This window comes from Mastigoproctus giganteus, chromosome 9 (genome assembly GCF_048544385.1).
Source record: "Mastigoproctus giganteus isolate SK-2022 chromosome 9, ASM4854438v1, whole genome shotgun sequence".
Taxonomy (NCBI): domain Eukaryota; kingdom Metazoa; phylum Arthropoda; class Arachnida; order Uropygi; family Thelyphonidae; genus Mastigoproctus; species Mastigoproctus giganteus.
In genome coordinates, this window is record NC_143583.1 from 159,340,832 (window position 1) to 159,355,634 (window position 14,803).

A 14,803-nucleotide genomic window follows, 5' to 3' on the forward strand; every position below is an offset into this window, starting at 1 on the left:
GAAAGAAAGTTCAGCTTGGTGTCCAATATTAGGCCTAGGAAACGAAGATTACTGGTGAGAGGGATCAAATGGTTTTTTAATCTAAGTTCCGGTTCTGGGTGTAGCTTTCGTTTTTTGCAAAAGTGAACTGCAATTGTTTTTTGATCTGATAAACGATATCCATTCTGCATTGCCCATGTCTCCAACTTATTTATGGAGAGTTGCAGCTGTCTTTCAATGGTATGAATATTTTGTGAACGGCAAGTTATAGTTAGATCATCAGCATACATATATATAGTTCTACAGTATTTGGGATGTTGTGTGTTATGGTGTTCAGTCTAAGTGCAAAAAGGGTAGAGCTCAGTACTGATCCTTGTGGAACACCTTCTTCTTGAGTGTAGCACCGAGAAAGTACAGATTGATAGCGGACCTGAAAGGGTCTGTGTTGAAGAAAATTTTCTAATGAATTCTGGTAAGTGCCCTCGCAATCCTATGGAATGGAGTTCTCTCAATATGCCGTATCTCCAGGTAGTGTCAAAAGCCTTTTCTATATCGAGACTTACCATTACAAGATGTTCGTTTTTGACGTAAGCATTGCGGATGTTAGTCTCGGCTTTCACCATTAGATCTAAAGTGGATCTGTTTTGTCGGAAACCAAACTGATTGTTGTTCATCAGTGCTTTAGTTTCAAGAACCCAGGTAAGCCATCTGTGTACCATTCTTTCTAGGATTTTACTTAGGCAGCTGGTTAGAGAAATAGGTCAATAATTTTCTGGAAGTGAGTGATCTTTTCCTGGTTTAGGAAAGGCTAAAATGATGGAATGATGCCAGGAAGATGGATATGTACCTCCAAGAAAAATCCGATTATAGAACATTAATAGTAAATTCAAGGCTGTATTGTTTATATGTTTCAGCATTACATAATATATACCATCAGGTCCAGCTGCACTGCTGGGTGATCTATTTAATGCTGTTTGCAGTTCAAATAGGTTAAACGGTTGATTATAGGCAATATATTGGGTAGTATGGAATTTTATTTTGTACCTTTCTGATGAAGCTTTGATTTTAAGAAAAGAGTTGTCATATGCTGATGTGGCAGATGTTTGGTAGAAATTCTCTGCAAGGGCGTTAGCTATTTCTTCTTCAGAAGAAATTTCCTGTCCATTTTTGATTAAGATGGGAGATGGAAGAGGTGGATATTTCCCATTTAATTTCCGAATCTTTTTCCAGATGAGACGACTGCTAGTATCCTTTGTAATAGTGGAGGCAAACTGTATCCATGATTCTTTTTTGGCTTTTCTTCTAATTTTCCTAGCTTTTGACTTTAGCCTTTTATATTGAATTAAGTTGTTGGTAGTTGGGAACTTCCGGAACAGGTTCCAAGCTTTATTTTTTTCCTTTTTGGCATTGGTACAAGCTTCATTCCACCAGTGTTTAAGGTTTTTGTGTTTAAATGTGGAGGCTTGAGGTATTGCTTCGGAGACAATGGTCAGTATTTGCCTGGTAATATGCTCTGTGACATCATCAATGGGTTGTAGTCTGATCAATTGGCTATCAAAGGAAAGACGGGTTGAAAACTTTTCCCAATCTGCTCTGGAGAATTTCCATTTTGAGCGATTATCAGGATATGATGTTTGAAGCGTTTGGATTCTGCATATAATTGGAAAGTGATCACTATTGTGTGGGTCGTTTAATACTGTCCATTCTATACTGGGATATAATATTGGGGAACAGAGAGTTAAATCAATTGCTGACATAGATCCAGTGGGAAGGTAAGTATAAGTATTTTCACCAGTGTTCAGTAATGTTAGATTCATTTGAAATTTTATTTCAAATAATTTTTCAAAAAAGTTTTGTGGTTGACTTTATTTGCTTTCTTGCTTCTTGATATGTGACCTTATTCTCTGTCTTGTACTTTTGTATTCTTTTTTCAATTTTCCGGAGTTCGCATGACTTTGAGTATGCTGGATGGTCATTCTTGCAATTTGGACATTCCGGAGCCTTTGCAGTACACTCTGTTTGTGAATGGTTTTTTGACCCGCAGTTAGGACAAGTAGTTTCGCCTCTGCACGTTGTTTGGGAGTGACCAAACTTTTGGCACTTGAAACACCTTAGAGGGTTTGGAATGTATGGGCGTATACGGCAGTTTAGGTAGCCTGCTTTAACTGAGGTCGGCAAATTCGGTGTACTAAAGGTCAATATAATATTACATGTGGGAACAAGTTTGTCATCTTTCTTTATCATAATTCTTCTTGCTTGAGTTACTTTCTGTTCTACTAATTCCATGACTATCTCCTCTTCGGTTACGTTCAACAAATCCCACTCACTTATTACTCCTTTTGAGGAGTTCAAGGTGTTATGCGGTGAGACTTTGATTGGGATTCCGCTTATAGATGACATTTTTAGTAAAAATTCTGAATGCCTTGCTTGAGTGGTCTCAATTAAAAGATCTCCTGATTGGAGCCTTTTCACCATTTTCGGTGTACCTGCTGCATTCTCCAGACATCTCTGGATGACAAATGGAGAGAGTCTGCTTAGCGAATGAGTCGATAAAGAATGTATAATCAGAAAAGCTGGTGGTTCTGATTTGTTACAGTCCTTTTTCATTCTTTTTGCAAGATTGGGATCGTCTTCCATTCTGCGGGTCTCAGTATGTTGAGAGCCTGTCGGCTCTAGTGGTGGACATGTATCACAGTCCATTGTTGCTCCTTTTAGCCCTGGGAGTGAGAGCTTTTCCTCCCAGATTTCCGGCCCCGCCACGTGGAGGCAGGAGCGGTGCCACCTAGTGGCCAAGTGGTTGGAGAGGTTAGTTTGTTAGTGCAAAAATTAATAAATATGCTAGGAAAAGAAAGGTAATTTTCCTTTCTGGGTTCTTACTTAGGATCTGTTAAGTACAGAACCACTTACAAAAAAATGAGGATGAGAAATGCACTGGAGAGAAAATATAACGAAATCACTGAGAAAGAGCACTATATATCACTTAGAAAATTCGCTTGGACACTATCGCTTGGCACTCGGGGCCTAGAAACAGGTGCATGCATACTTGCATGTACACCAATTTCAGGAGTATAGTTAATAAATTCGATGAGCTTGAAGTGCTAGTCAAGCCATCAAAGGCAAATATTGTTGGGATATCACAGACATGGTGTCACAAGACATAAGCAGTGCAGAACTGGAATTTGGGGAGTACAATGTGTACAGAAAGGATAGACAGGACAGAAAGGGAGGAGGGGGGTTATGCTGTTCATTAAGAAACACACAAAATCTAACGAAGTGCACCCAATTGATGTTGGTGGACAATGCAATGTTGAGCCTGTTTGGTGTGACATAAGCACTGGGAAAGGAAACATGAGAGTAGGTATGTGTTATGAGTATAATAAGAAATTGTACAGGGAAATAGAGTAGGCCAGTAAATCAGAGAGTCTGATAATGGGGGATTTTAATTTCCCAGATATTGACTGGAATTTGTGGGTTGGTCACTCACACTAGCAAGGCTTTTGTGGATTTATTGGATGATTGTTTTCTAGATCAGCATGTAGAAAACTAGAGGGAGTAATACCCCTGATTTGATTATCAGTGGTGATTCTTCATGCATTAAGAATCTGCAGATAGAGGAACCACTAGGTGGCAGTGATCACAGTGTGCTGAAGTGGGATTTACTCAAAGAGGTAACTACAATCAGGGGTAAAGGGAAGAGTTATTCCTTTCGTAAAGGCGACTACGATGGTCTGAGACAGTATTTAATTTTTTTTTTTACAGTGGGACAAACTGATGATGTTATCAACAGCAAATTCAAAATGGGAAGCATTCAAAGAACTTATCTTGGAAGCTACTAGGCTTTACATATCAACTAAGAAATATTGTTCAAGGTTTAGGTCTAAATGGATGTCAGATGAATTAATGAGACATATGGCAGAGAAGAAAAATGCTTGGGATACATATAAATTAACACGTAACACGGAAGCCTATGATAGATATAAGTTTATCTGTAACCAAGTTATAAAGGAGGTTAGGCAGGCGAAGGCAGATTACGAGAAATCTTTGGCAAGGGATGCAAAGAAAAACAGCAAAGAGTTCTTTACTTATGTAAACTCTAGAAGGAAGGGGATGAATCAGATTGGTCCACTTTATATCGATGGTTCAACTGTTGATGATCCTGCTCAGGTAGCTAACAAACTAAATGATTATTTTGCATCGACATTCACACATGAGGAGTTATTCAGCGAGGGGAATGCCAGAGGTGTATTCAACTCTGGCAGTAAGCTAGATAATCTTCTAATAACTGGAAGTAAAGTGGAGGAGAAATTGTTGAAGATAAACATAAGAAAGGCACCTGAGGTGGATGGGATCTATCCAGTAATATTAAAGGAGGCAGCAAAAGAAGTAAGCAAACCCTTAGCCATAATTATGAGAGCTTTCGTGGACTCAGGGGAGGTACCCATGGACTGGATATGTGCAAATGTGACCCTAATCCACAAAGGAGGATCAAAGGGAGACACAGGTAATTACAGACCTGTTAGTTTAACTTCTGTTCCAGGGAAATTAATGGAGGCACTGGTTAAAGAAGCACTGCAGAATCATCTAGACAAGACTTCAGTTATAGTTTGGACACAGCATGGGTTTGTTTAAGGGAAGTCTTGTCTGAATAAATTGATTGGATACTATGATGTAGTCACAAAGGAACTGGATGCAAAGAATAACTTTGATATCATATGTTTGGATCGTAGAAAAGCCTTTGATACTGTTGCACATGGAAGACTGCTGCACAGATTGGAGTAGTGTGGCATTGGAGGCAAATTGCTGCTATGGATAAAGGAATGGTTGAGTGGGAGAAGACAGAGAGTGGTAATCAATGGACATTGCTCATCGTGGACTAATATTATCAGTGGAGTCCCTCAGGGTTCAGTGTTGGGTCCATTATTGTTTTCTGTATTTATAAATGATATTGATGATGGTATATCAGATTAATATGCAAGTTCCATCGTATCATCTGCAAACTTAATATGCAAGTTTGCAAATGATACGAAGGTTGGCAGGGTTGTTAATGACACTAATGACAGTACAGTGCTGCAACAGGATCTAGAAAAGTTGAGCAGATGGGCTGAGAGGTGGCAAATGAAGTTTAACCTTGACAAATGTAAAGTACTACATATGGAAAGCAGTAATCCCAGAGTAACGTATCAACTCTGTGGTACCTCACTGACAGTGGTAGAGAATGAAAAGGACCTGGGGGTAATTGTGCAGGCAGATATGAAGTTTTCTGAGCAGTGCAGACGGTCTGCAAGAGTAGCTCATGGTGTCTTGTCAATGATATACAGGAATTTTTCTAGCAGGGATAAGAAGGTGATTATCCCCTCGTATAAGGCAATGGTCAGACCACACCTTGAGTACTCATTTTAAGAAATATGTAGAGCTGTTGGAACGAGCACAGAGAAAGGCAACAAGATTAGTGAATGGAACAAATGGTTGCTCTTACGAAGAAAGGCTTAAATTTTGCAAATTACAGTGTCTGGAGACTAGGCACCTGTGAGGTGATCTGATTGAGGTATATAAAGCCTTGAATGGTTTGAGCATGTTCAGTGCTGATGGGATTCTTCCTCTTGCTCAGACTAATCGCCTGAGAGAGCATAACTTCAAATTGAGGAAAGATGGTTGTAGGACAGATGTGCAGAAGTTTGCCTTTAGCCAGCAGCTGATTTGATTGCTGGAACAAACTTCCATCTGTCATCGTAGAAGTTGATAGCTCAAATAGATTCAAGGCAGAACTTGACAAACATTTGGAGCGAGTGGATGGGTGAAATAAGGGTTTTTTTTTTTTTTTTTTTGGCTGATTCGATATAAGCTTGCTTTCTTCCATCATGTGCCTTTGCTAATGCTAATCACCCAATAACAATGCAATGGCGTGATCAACTTTACTCGAGTTATTAATGCTACTCATAAAAAACAAACATTGAAATTATGATATCAAAGGTTAAAATCTTTATTATAAAAATAAAATATGTAAATATTCCAGTCAAATCATATGATATACTAAGTCCACATATATATTTTTCACAAATTGTTGTGAACACATACTAGAATCATGGTCACTATGCTTAAGCTAAAATATGTGCAGAACCATCCATTGTCAGCTTTCTAGGCTATTTCACTAAATTTGGTAGGGTTCACAATTGAAAAAAATAACACATCCACATGTTTGAAAAATAAGCACAGCTTGAATGAAAATAAGAAAGAACTAAACTTACTGGTAAACACCTGCAGAAACTGGAAGACATGCCTGAAAAATTGACTATGTCAGAAGAGTTGGCAAGTATGAAGATCCATTTATGCAAATATAATAATAAAGTACTAGTTTCAACAATTTTTGTAACTGAACTGCTATTAAAAAAAATGCCCACCATCAAGAATACTAGTTTCATAACATGCACAACCAACTAAAATATAAGTTAGTTGTGCATATTATGAAACTAGTATCCTTGATGGTGGTCATTAACTTATATTTCAGTTTTAGTAGTATAGGAGGCCAATAACAATTTGGTGAACAGAAAAGAATACATTTAAATAAGCAGTGAATGTTTTATAGCTTTAAATCACAAAATAACTTTTTTAAAATGAGTTCACATTAATTCCAATATCAATATTCTGTGTTTATATTAATCATAAGCATTTCTTCAAATAAAACTTATTTTCTGAATAATTTCATACAAAAATTTGTAAAAAAAAGAGTTGAATTGTCTCAGTCAACCACATGATTAAATTCATTTACTGTAAATACCAAATTAGAAATCATTCAAGAAATACCTGAGAAGAAAAGCTGAGCCATGCTTTTACCGTAGGAAATTCATGAAGCAACTTCATCAGCACTATACCTTCTTTAGCAGCTGGGATAGTTTCCATAGCAATCAAGTCAACTTTTGCATCTACAAGACACTGAAACCTAAAACGATGCCAATCTAAAAGTTCCTAATATAATAAAAATATAAATAAAAAAAAATTATGATATTATTAACACATGCAAAGTATAAAATATCATTAAAATGTGATTAGGAAGATGCATATATCTGGCCCAGAAAATTGCCAATTGCCTGGTTAAATAAAAAAAAATTCATACTGGTGCCTAAAATGTAAACTTCATCTGGGAGAAACTATGGAATTATATGTTTTTTTTTCTGTACTAACTAAATTTTAATTCTTATCAGTAGAAAGGTGTAGAGAAAAATAATACATACCATTCACCTGAATAGTTAAATATGTATTTAAATGTAAAATAAATATAGAGCTGTTGCTCCATTGCATCTCAAATGAAGATATTAGGATGCCATGTGCACTCCATCAGCAGTTGGATCTCTGAAATTAACTCTATCAGAGATCCCAGTTTGAGCTGAGTTACTGACACACAAAGATCAAAATGCTCACTGATACAGAAATTATAGACCTTATCTTGTTAAATAAAAAAAACAAGAAAGGATTCCGTATATATTGGACCATTAAATTTATTTATATTGGTTATATTAAATTGACAGGTAGAGAAATAAAACTTATTTTTGAAAATATAAAGCAAAACTCAGTTTTGCTTTATATTTTCTACTTTTTCCATTCTTTTTATATTACTTAACTGTTATATAAAAATTTCTCATTCTTTGAATTACACAAGCAATCAAAAAATAAGCTTAAGCTTAAACTTCATATATTTTTTACTATACTTACAGAAATGTATAGGAATGATTTTGGTATTACATTGATTTGTTATTCTGACAAGATGATGCACACATTAAGACAATGTATGTTTATAACAAAATACATTGTATTCTACTGGTAGTCAGGGCCGGTGCAAGGGTACCTGGCACCCCTAGGCAAAGAAAAATTCATGCGCCCCTTATCAATATGTACCTACATATTCACATGCATAGCCAAACATAACATAGCCAAATATAAACAAATTTGATATTAAAAAAAATTTATTGATTTTTTTTTAAATTAACAAAACAGTATTTAAATTGCACAAAAAAGGAAAAAAGTTTTTTCAATAATTTTCATTAACTCGTATTTTAAACATCAATAATTCATTAACATACTTAATAATACATTTACAGTTAAAGTTAAATACATATTGCAGTTTAATATTTATTATAAGAAATTAATTTTTCATGCTTTTGCTCTTGCAAATGTTTGAATTAATTGTATTGATATCAAGATTAGATGCAATTTCGTGTTCAATTGACATTATTGCCAGACCAGTCAGTCTTTCTTGAGCCATGGTCGATCGAGTGTATGCTTTTATCAATTTCAATTTTGAAAAACTCCTTCCTGAACTGGCTACTGATACTGGCAATGTTGCGAATATGCACAACGCGATAAATAAATTTGGAACACTGTTTTCTAATTTATGTTGCCATATATATGAGAGGACATCAATTGCTGAAGTGTTTTCGGAAATTCGTCTTGCTATTACTTGCAATTTGTTACTTAAATCTGTTCCATCGATATCTCAAGAATTATTGTGCGTAAGGTATCTTTCTAAAATTAAACATTTTTGAAGCAGCTTTCAAAAGAAATTTTTTGCAATTCATATATATTTATAAGAACACCAAGACATGTGTTTGAATTTATCATCCAGAGCTGCAATAGTGGTGTCAATGATTGAAAAATAAAAATCAATCTTAAATTTTTGTTTAAATTTGCTAATAGGTTGATCCTCTTGCTCGTACATAAAATTTCTTCTACTTATTTCTAAGTCGAACTGTTTCTTGTTCTTCTTCAAAATTAGGTGGTACACCGAAAATCTCAGCAACTTTTGTCGCTTCAACCAACAATTTTTCAAACTCATCGTCATTTTGAATCCTCATTAAGAATTTTTTTGTGTCATTTATACAATTCATGGCACTACTCATATCAGTGCTTTTATTCTGAAGTTGTTTACTTGTCACATTTATTTAAAAAAGTATATTATACCACATAATTAAAGATGCAATAAATTTAAATTTTGTAATATTTTTAAGAAGTCCATTTGCTTCTACTTTCATAGTATTGCCATTTAACCCCGACAAACGATCATCTTGAGATATCTCTTCCAATGCATCACAAACACCAGACAAATTATATCTCAAAGGTTTTAGTGACTCAATTCGACTTTCCCATCGTGTGTCACAGACTGTTTTAAAAGTAAAATTAGTTATGTGCTTTTTCAAGTATTCCCATCAACGAGTCAAGACGGAAAAATATACATACAAACGATGTATTGTATCGAAAAATACAGTGGCATCTAAACTATTAGCAGTACAATTCACTACTAAATTCAGTGAATGTGAACTGCAAGGTATGTATGTTGCTCTTGGATTTATATTTAGAATTTGTCGTTGCACACCTTTTATATCTCCTTTCATGTTGCTGGCATTGTCATATCCTTGACCTCGACCTCATAGATTCTGGATAGGTAAAGATAAATTTTCTAAAAAACGTATTATTTCATTTGCCACACTTTCTCCAGTAGTACTTTGTATGTCTATAAATCCCAAAAAGTGTTCATTTATGGAAACTTTATTGTTAGTGGTGTCCACAAAACGTATTACTATACTCGTTTGCTCCGTGTGAGCAATATCGGGAGTACAGTCTGTAATAATAGAAAAGTATTTGACAACAGAAACAAAATCCAAAATTTTTTTCTTCACAGCATCAGGAATAATCTTTATTATTTCATTTTGCACATCTTTTCCGAGATAATACAGATATGTTTCTTTATCTTTTATTTTTCTCAAATGTTCATTCATAATCGGGTCAAATTTCGCTAAGAATTCAACGAATTTCAAAAAATTTCCATTTCCATCAGAAAATAATGTTTCATTTGTTCCTTGAAAAGACAAATTCTGTACAGCCAATGTTTGAACTAATGTAAACAGTCATTCTAGAACTTGCAACCAATGTTTTTCTTCTTTTTTAACAACTCTTAAGTTCTGTTCATCAATGGTTGTATGTTTTTTAATTCTTATCTCTAGTTCTTTCCATTTATGATAATTTTTGACATGCCTTTGGGTTTTCTCATGAGCATTTATAATTGACGAAATATTTTTCCAGTTTTTTAAGCCAGAATCAGCAATGTTAATATTCTAATGATCAAATAACAAGCAACAAAAGCAAAACGCAGAATCTGTGGATTTCGAACACATTAACCACGAACGCTGTATTGTCTCGCCTTTATAACTTTTGGGTATAGTGTGTTGTTGAAAATCTTCGACTGTTGTTATCTTTTGGAAAGTCGAAATTATAAATTTGTTTTGGTCCATGTTCAACTAATAGTTGACATAATTTATCAACATTTAAAATCTTTAATTTACCCTATGTTGCTGGATAATCATAACTTAAATTTTGAAAATTGATTTCTTCAGTACCACCTGCTGAACATTCAGCTTCGGAATCAACCTCGACAATATCCAGAACAGTTGATGAAGATTTCACCTCTTCAGCTGTTGTTTCGGTCACTGTCTCCTTAGATATTGTGTTTCAACATTTTCTTTTTTAGGATCTTCTTGACATAAGTATTTTAAGAAAGCACCTTCTTGTCTATATTGGTAACCAGATGGTTTTTTGTTCATTTTGAAGGTCTGTAAAAAATATTTTTTGAGATATAATTATTGTAAAATAATAGAGAATCAACAAAAATAAAAAAAATTAAACAGATGCGAGATTCGAACCAAGATTATTTTATATAACTGATTACCAATTACGCTATCAGCTAGCCGCGACCTGGTATGTATTATTTTGTTTTTATTATTATTTTTATATTAAAATATTTAAGTTAAGTTTATATTAATGTAATAATAATTAAGATGTGTAGTTGACTAAAAATATGTTAATTGATATTGTAGAAGATTTTTTACAAATTCTGACAAATAAAAATTAATTTGACATTTTTTTAGTAATTTAAAAGTTTTACATCGCACGCTGTATGCAGTTAGCATATAAGCAATATAACTTCAGATTGCACACAAGTAAAGATCCGCTATCTACACAGTCAAAAACTCGAACTGTTTAATTTAAATATTAATGATACTATTAGTTGAAGATTGCATACGCCTACCTGATCGCCGCATATATGCTGTTACTAGATATGGACAATTATAAAAAAGAAAAACATAACGCGAAAAATATAACACAAAAACCATAACGTAACGGATTTTCCAGGTTGGTCCTCCACATCAATATATAGAATGGACTGCGCATCATGCGGTTTGGTCTGTTCACGGCTTAGATAAAGAGAGTAAAACTGTGGAGCATATGTTGCTCTCTTTTCCAGTACCATACCATATTGTATAATATGCAACCCTGGAAACAATATGCACCAATCAAAAGACATAAAAAATAGAGCGGTATGTGCCCCACGGGTTTACCCTATTTATCTAAGCCGTGAACAGATCAAACCGCATGATGTGCAATCTATTATATATGTCGATAGTCCTCCAATACAACGTATTCTACATTAAAAAAAATCAGTACTGAACCTGAACTTTTATAGGTACTTACCGATTCGTTTGATATCAACACAAGACAATGCACAAGGCGCAATAATATGAGACTGACTGATACAAAAAGATCATGGAAAAGAGAGTAAATATACTACAGCTTGTTTCTAGGTTAGTTAAGTCTCACGCTCATAGCCGGATGACAACGGTAGCGGCACAGCAGACAGCACGCGCATTCAGTACAGTCCTATTCAAAAGTAAAGAAATGCGAAAATCGACTAGTAAATAAGCGAATTAGGAATTTTCGGTTTTTTTCACACCTGAGCGGCTCAGGGGCAGAAGTCCGACAAACGAACGGCAGTTTCGTCTGATGGACAAGCGCCCCATTGTTCTGGTGCCCCTAGGCGGTCGACTAGGGTCGCCTAATGGTAAAACTGGCCCTGCTGGTAATGTAGTGAAAGTGCAGCACAATTTTCACAATTGCAGGAAGTATCAGAGTAGATCAGTGATAAACAGGTTGATTCATAAGTCTGAAAATATAATAATAAGGGCAACTAATAATAAGGGGGGGGTACTGTCGGTAGAAAGATAACAGTAAGATCAGTGATTGACAGTGTATGTGGTAATGTAGTAGTTATGTGAAATCCTTCCAAATTTCTGTAATATTTGTCATAGTAACTAGCTATCTCACAAGCACTGACTAACAGGATCCAGACAAAAGACTTGACAATGTTTACATAAAAGATTGAAATGCACTAGGCTCAGTGAATGCAACAAAGATGTCACAGTTAATTTTTGTGGTCCATTTCTGTGATTTTTGGAGGGAAATCGTAGTTATTAAAATCATCAAGTTGCAGGTTTGGTTCATTTTCATCTCCATGGTTATATTAATAAGCAGAATATGTGAATACAGGTCATAGAAAATCCCAATGTATTAATGCCCACAACTATAAATACAAAATTACACAGTATGGGACATATTTCAATCCTGGACCTATTTTTCTCATAGATACAATGACATCTGAATATTCATTGTATTTGTCCAAGGCATGGATGTTCAGTTTTAGGAAATATTTTATTCTTCTAACAGGATGAGGCTGTTAGAAGAATATTTGAAAGTCAGAGTCAACCATATGTGGATGCAGTTTTGGATCCCCTCATTCAGCATTCTGGAAATCATGTTATCTTAATACAGTAGAACTTCAATTGTCCGTCACCCTATTAATCGTCACTTAACCCCACTATGCCGTAATGCATTGTGATATTAATGAAATGTGTCACCCAGTCTTTGTTTACAACTCACTGTATACAGTTGTACTTTAACCTCTTGTTTCATATTATAATAAATTTTATTTAATAAACCCATTGAAATGACAGAGATGTAAGCGAGTAGTGTTGAGATTATCACAAAAAGTTGAAATAATCAATGGTCTAAGAAAATGTGAAAGTGCTACAAGTATAGCATCGGTTTATGGAAGAGGAACAACAGCAAATGATATAAAGCATGAGGCAAACAAAATTGGAAACCACGTGTCAAAAATGTAAACCAATGACGGTAATGTTAAAAGTCTTAAAACAATGAAGCTTGTTAAAAAATGAACAATTGAATACTGCAATGTTTAAATGGTTTATTCAAAAATGTAGCCAAGGAATTTCATAGTCAGGACCTATAATAATCAAAAAAGCCATCGAAATCAATAAAAAACTAGTTAGAGATCCTTCATTCAAGGCTAGCATCGAATGGTTGGACAAATTTAAGTTGCGCCATGGTATTCGACAGTTGTCGATTCAGAGTAAGAAGCAAAGTGCAGATAGTGCAGCAATTTCTGAAATTGCTGCAATATTGTGAAAAACTACAGAAGGAAATAGCTGATCGAAGTTTGGTTAAAGACCAAATATACAACTGTGATGAGACTGGCCTTAACTGCAAGGCACTACCCTCAATGACTGAACATATGGCACTGGGATAAAAGATCGCATCACTATAATGGTATGTGCTAATGCCAGCAGTAGACATAAATTTTCTTTGGTTGTTATAGGAAAACCAAAAAGACCTAGATCATTTACAAATATTAATTTAAATTCTTTGCCAGTTAAATATTTCTCACAAAACATGTGGATGAGCCAAGATATCACTGGGTGACAGTGATCACAATGTACTGATGTGTTACTTACTTAACGATATAACTACCATAAAGGGAAGGGTTTTTGTTTTTGTAAAGGTAACTACAGAGGTCTCAGATAGTTTTTACATTCTGTACAGTGGGATCAACTGATGATGTTACCAACATTGAATTCTAAATGGGAAGCCATCAGGAACTTAATTTTGGAGGCTAATAGGCTTTTCATTCCAACTAAGAAATATTGTTCAAGGTTTAGGCCTAAATGCATGTAAGACGAATTAATGAGGCTCGTGGCAGAGAAGAAAAATGAATGGGATGCATATAAAGTATCAGGTGACACAGAAGCCTATGGCAGGTATAAACTAGTCTGTAATCAAGTCATAAAGGAGGTTAGGCAGGTGAAGGCAGATTACGAGAAATCTTTGGCAAAGGATGAAAAAAAAAACAGCAAAGAGTTATTTACTTATGTAAACTCTAGAAGGAAAGGTATGAATCAGATTAAACCACTTAACGTAGATGGATTGACTATTGATGATCATGCTCAGGTAGCTGATAAACTGAATGAGTATTTTGCATCTACATTCACACACAAGGAGTCATTCAATGAAGGGAGTGCAGAAATTTATCAAACGCTAGCAGGGAACTAAGTGATTTTGTAATAACTGAGAGCAAAGTGGGGGAAAAATTGTTGAAGTTAAACATAAGGAAGGCATCTGAAGTGGATGGGATCTATCCAGTTATATTAAAGGAGGCAGCAAAGGAAGTAAGCAAACCCGGAGTAGCACGGACACAGCACGGTTTTGTTAAGGGGAAGTCTTGCTTGACCAATTTGATTGATACTATGATACAGTCACAAAAGAACTGGATGCCGGGAATAACTTTGATTTTATATACTTGGATGTTAGAAAGGCTTTTGATACTGTTGCACATGGAAGACTGCTGAACAAATTGGAGTAGTGTGCGATTGGAGGCAAATTGCTGCTATGGATAAAGGGGTGGTTGAGGGGGAGAAGACAGAGTGTGGTAATCAATGGACACTGCTCATCGTGGACTAATGTTATTAGTGGAGTCCCTCAGGGTTTAGTGTTGGGTCCATTATTGTTTTCTGTATTTATAAATAATATTGATGATGGTATATCAAGCTTAATGTCCAAGTTTGCAGATGATACAAAGGTTGGCAGGGTTGTTAAGGACACTACTGATGCTATGCTGCTGCAACAGGATCTGGAAAGGTTGAGCAGATGG

At 35.2% G+C, this 14,803-nt stretch overlaps 1 protein-coding gene across 4 annotated transcripts in view; it reads right to left on the reverse strand.

Annotated features, from left to right (window-relative positions):
- LOC150080843 (uncharacterized) overlaps positions 1 to 14,803 on the reverse strand; it is a 133,918-nt gene that overhangs the window by 55,394 nt on the left and 63,721 nt on the right. For all 4 annotated transcript variants that reach the window (XM_090381964.1, XM_090381960.1, XM_090381962.1 and 1 more), the window contains exon 6: positions 6,781 to 6,942. In XM_090381964.1, the coding sequence (XP_090238090.1) occupies positions 6,781 to 6,942 (162 nt within the window). The remainder of the gene's footprint in view (positions 1 to 6,780; positions 6,943 to 14,803) is intronic.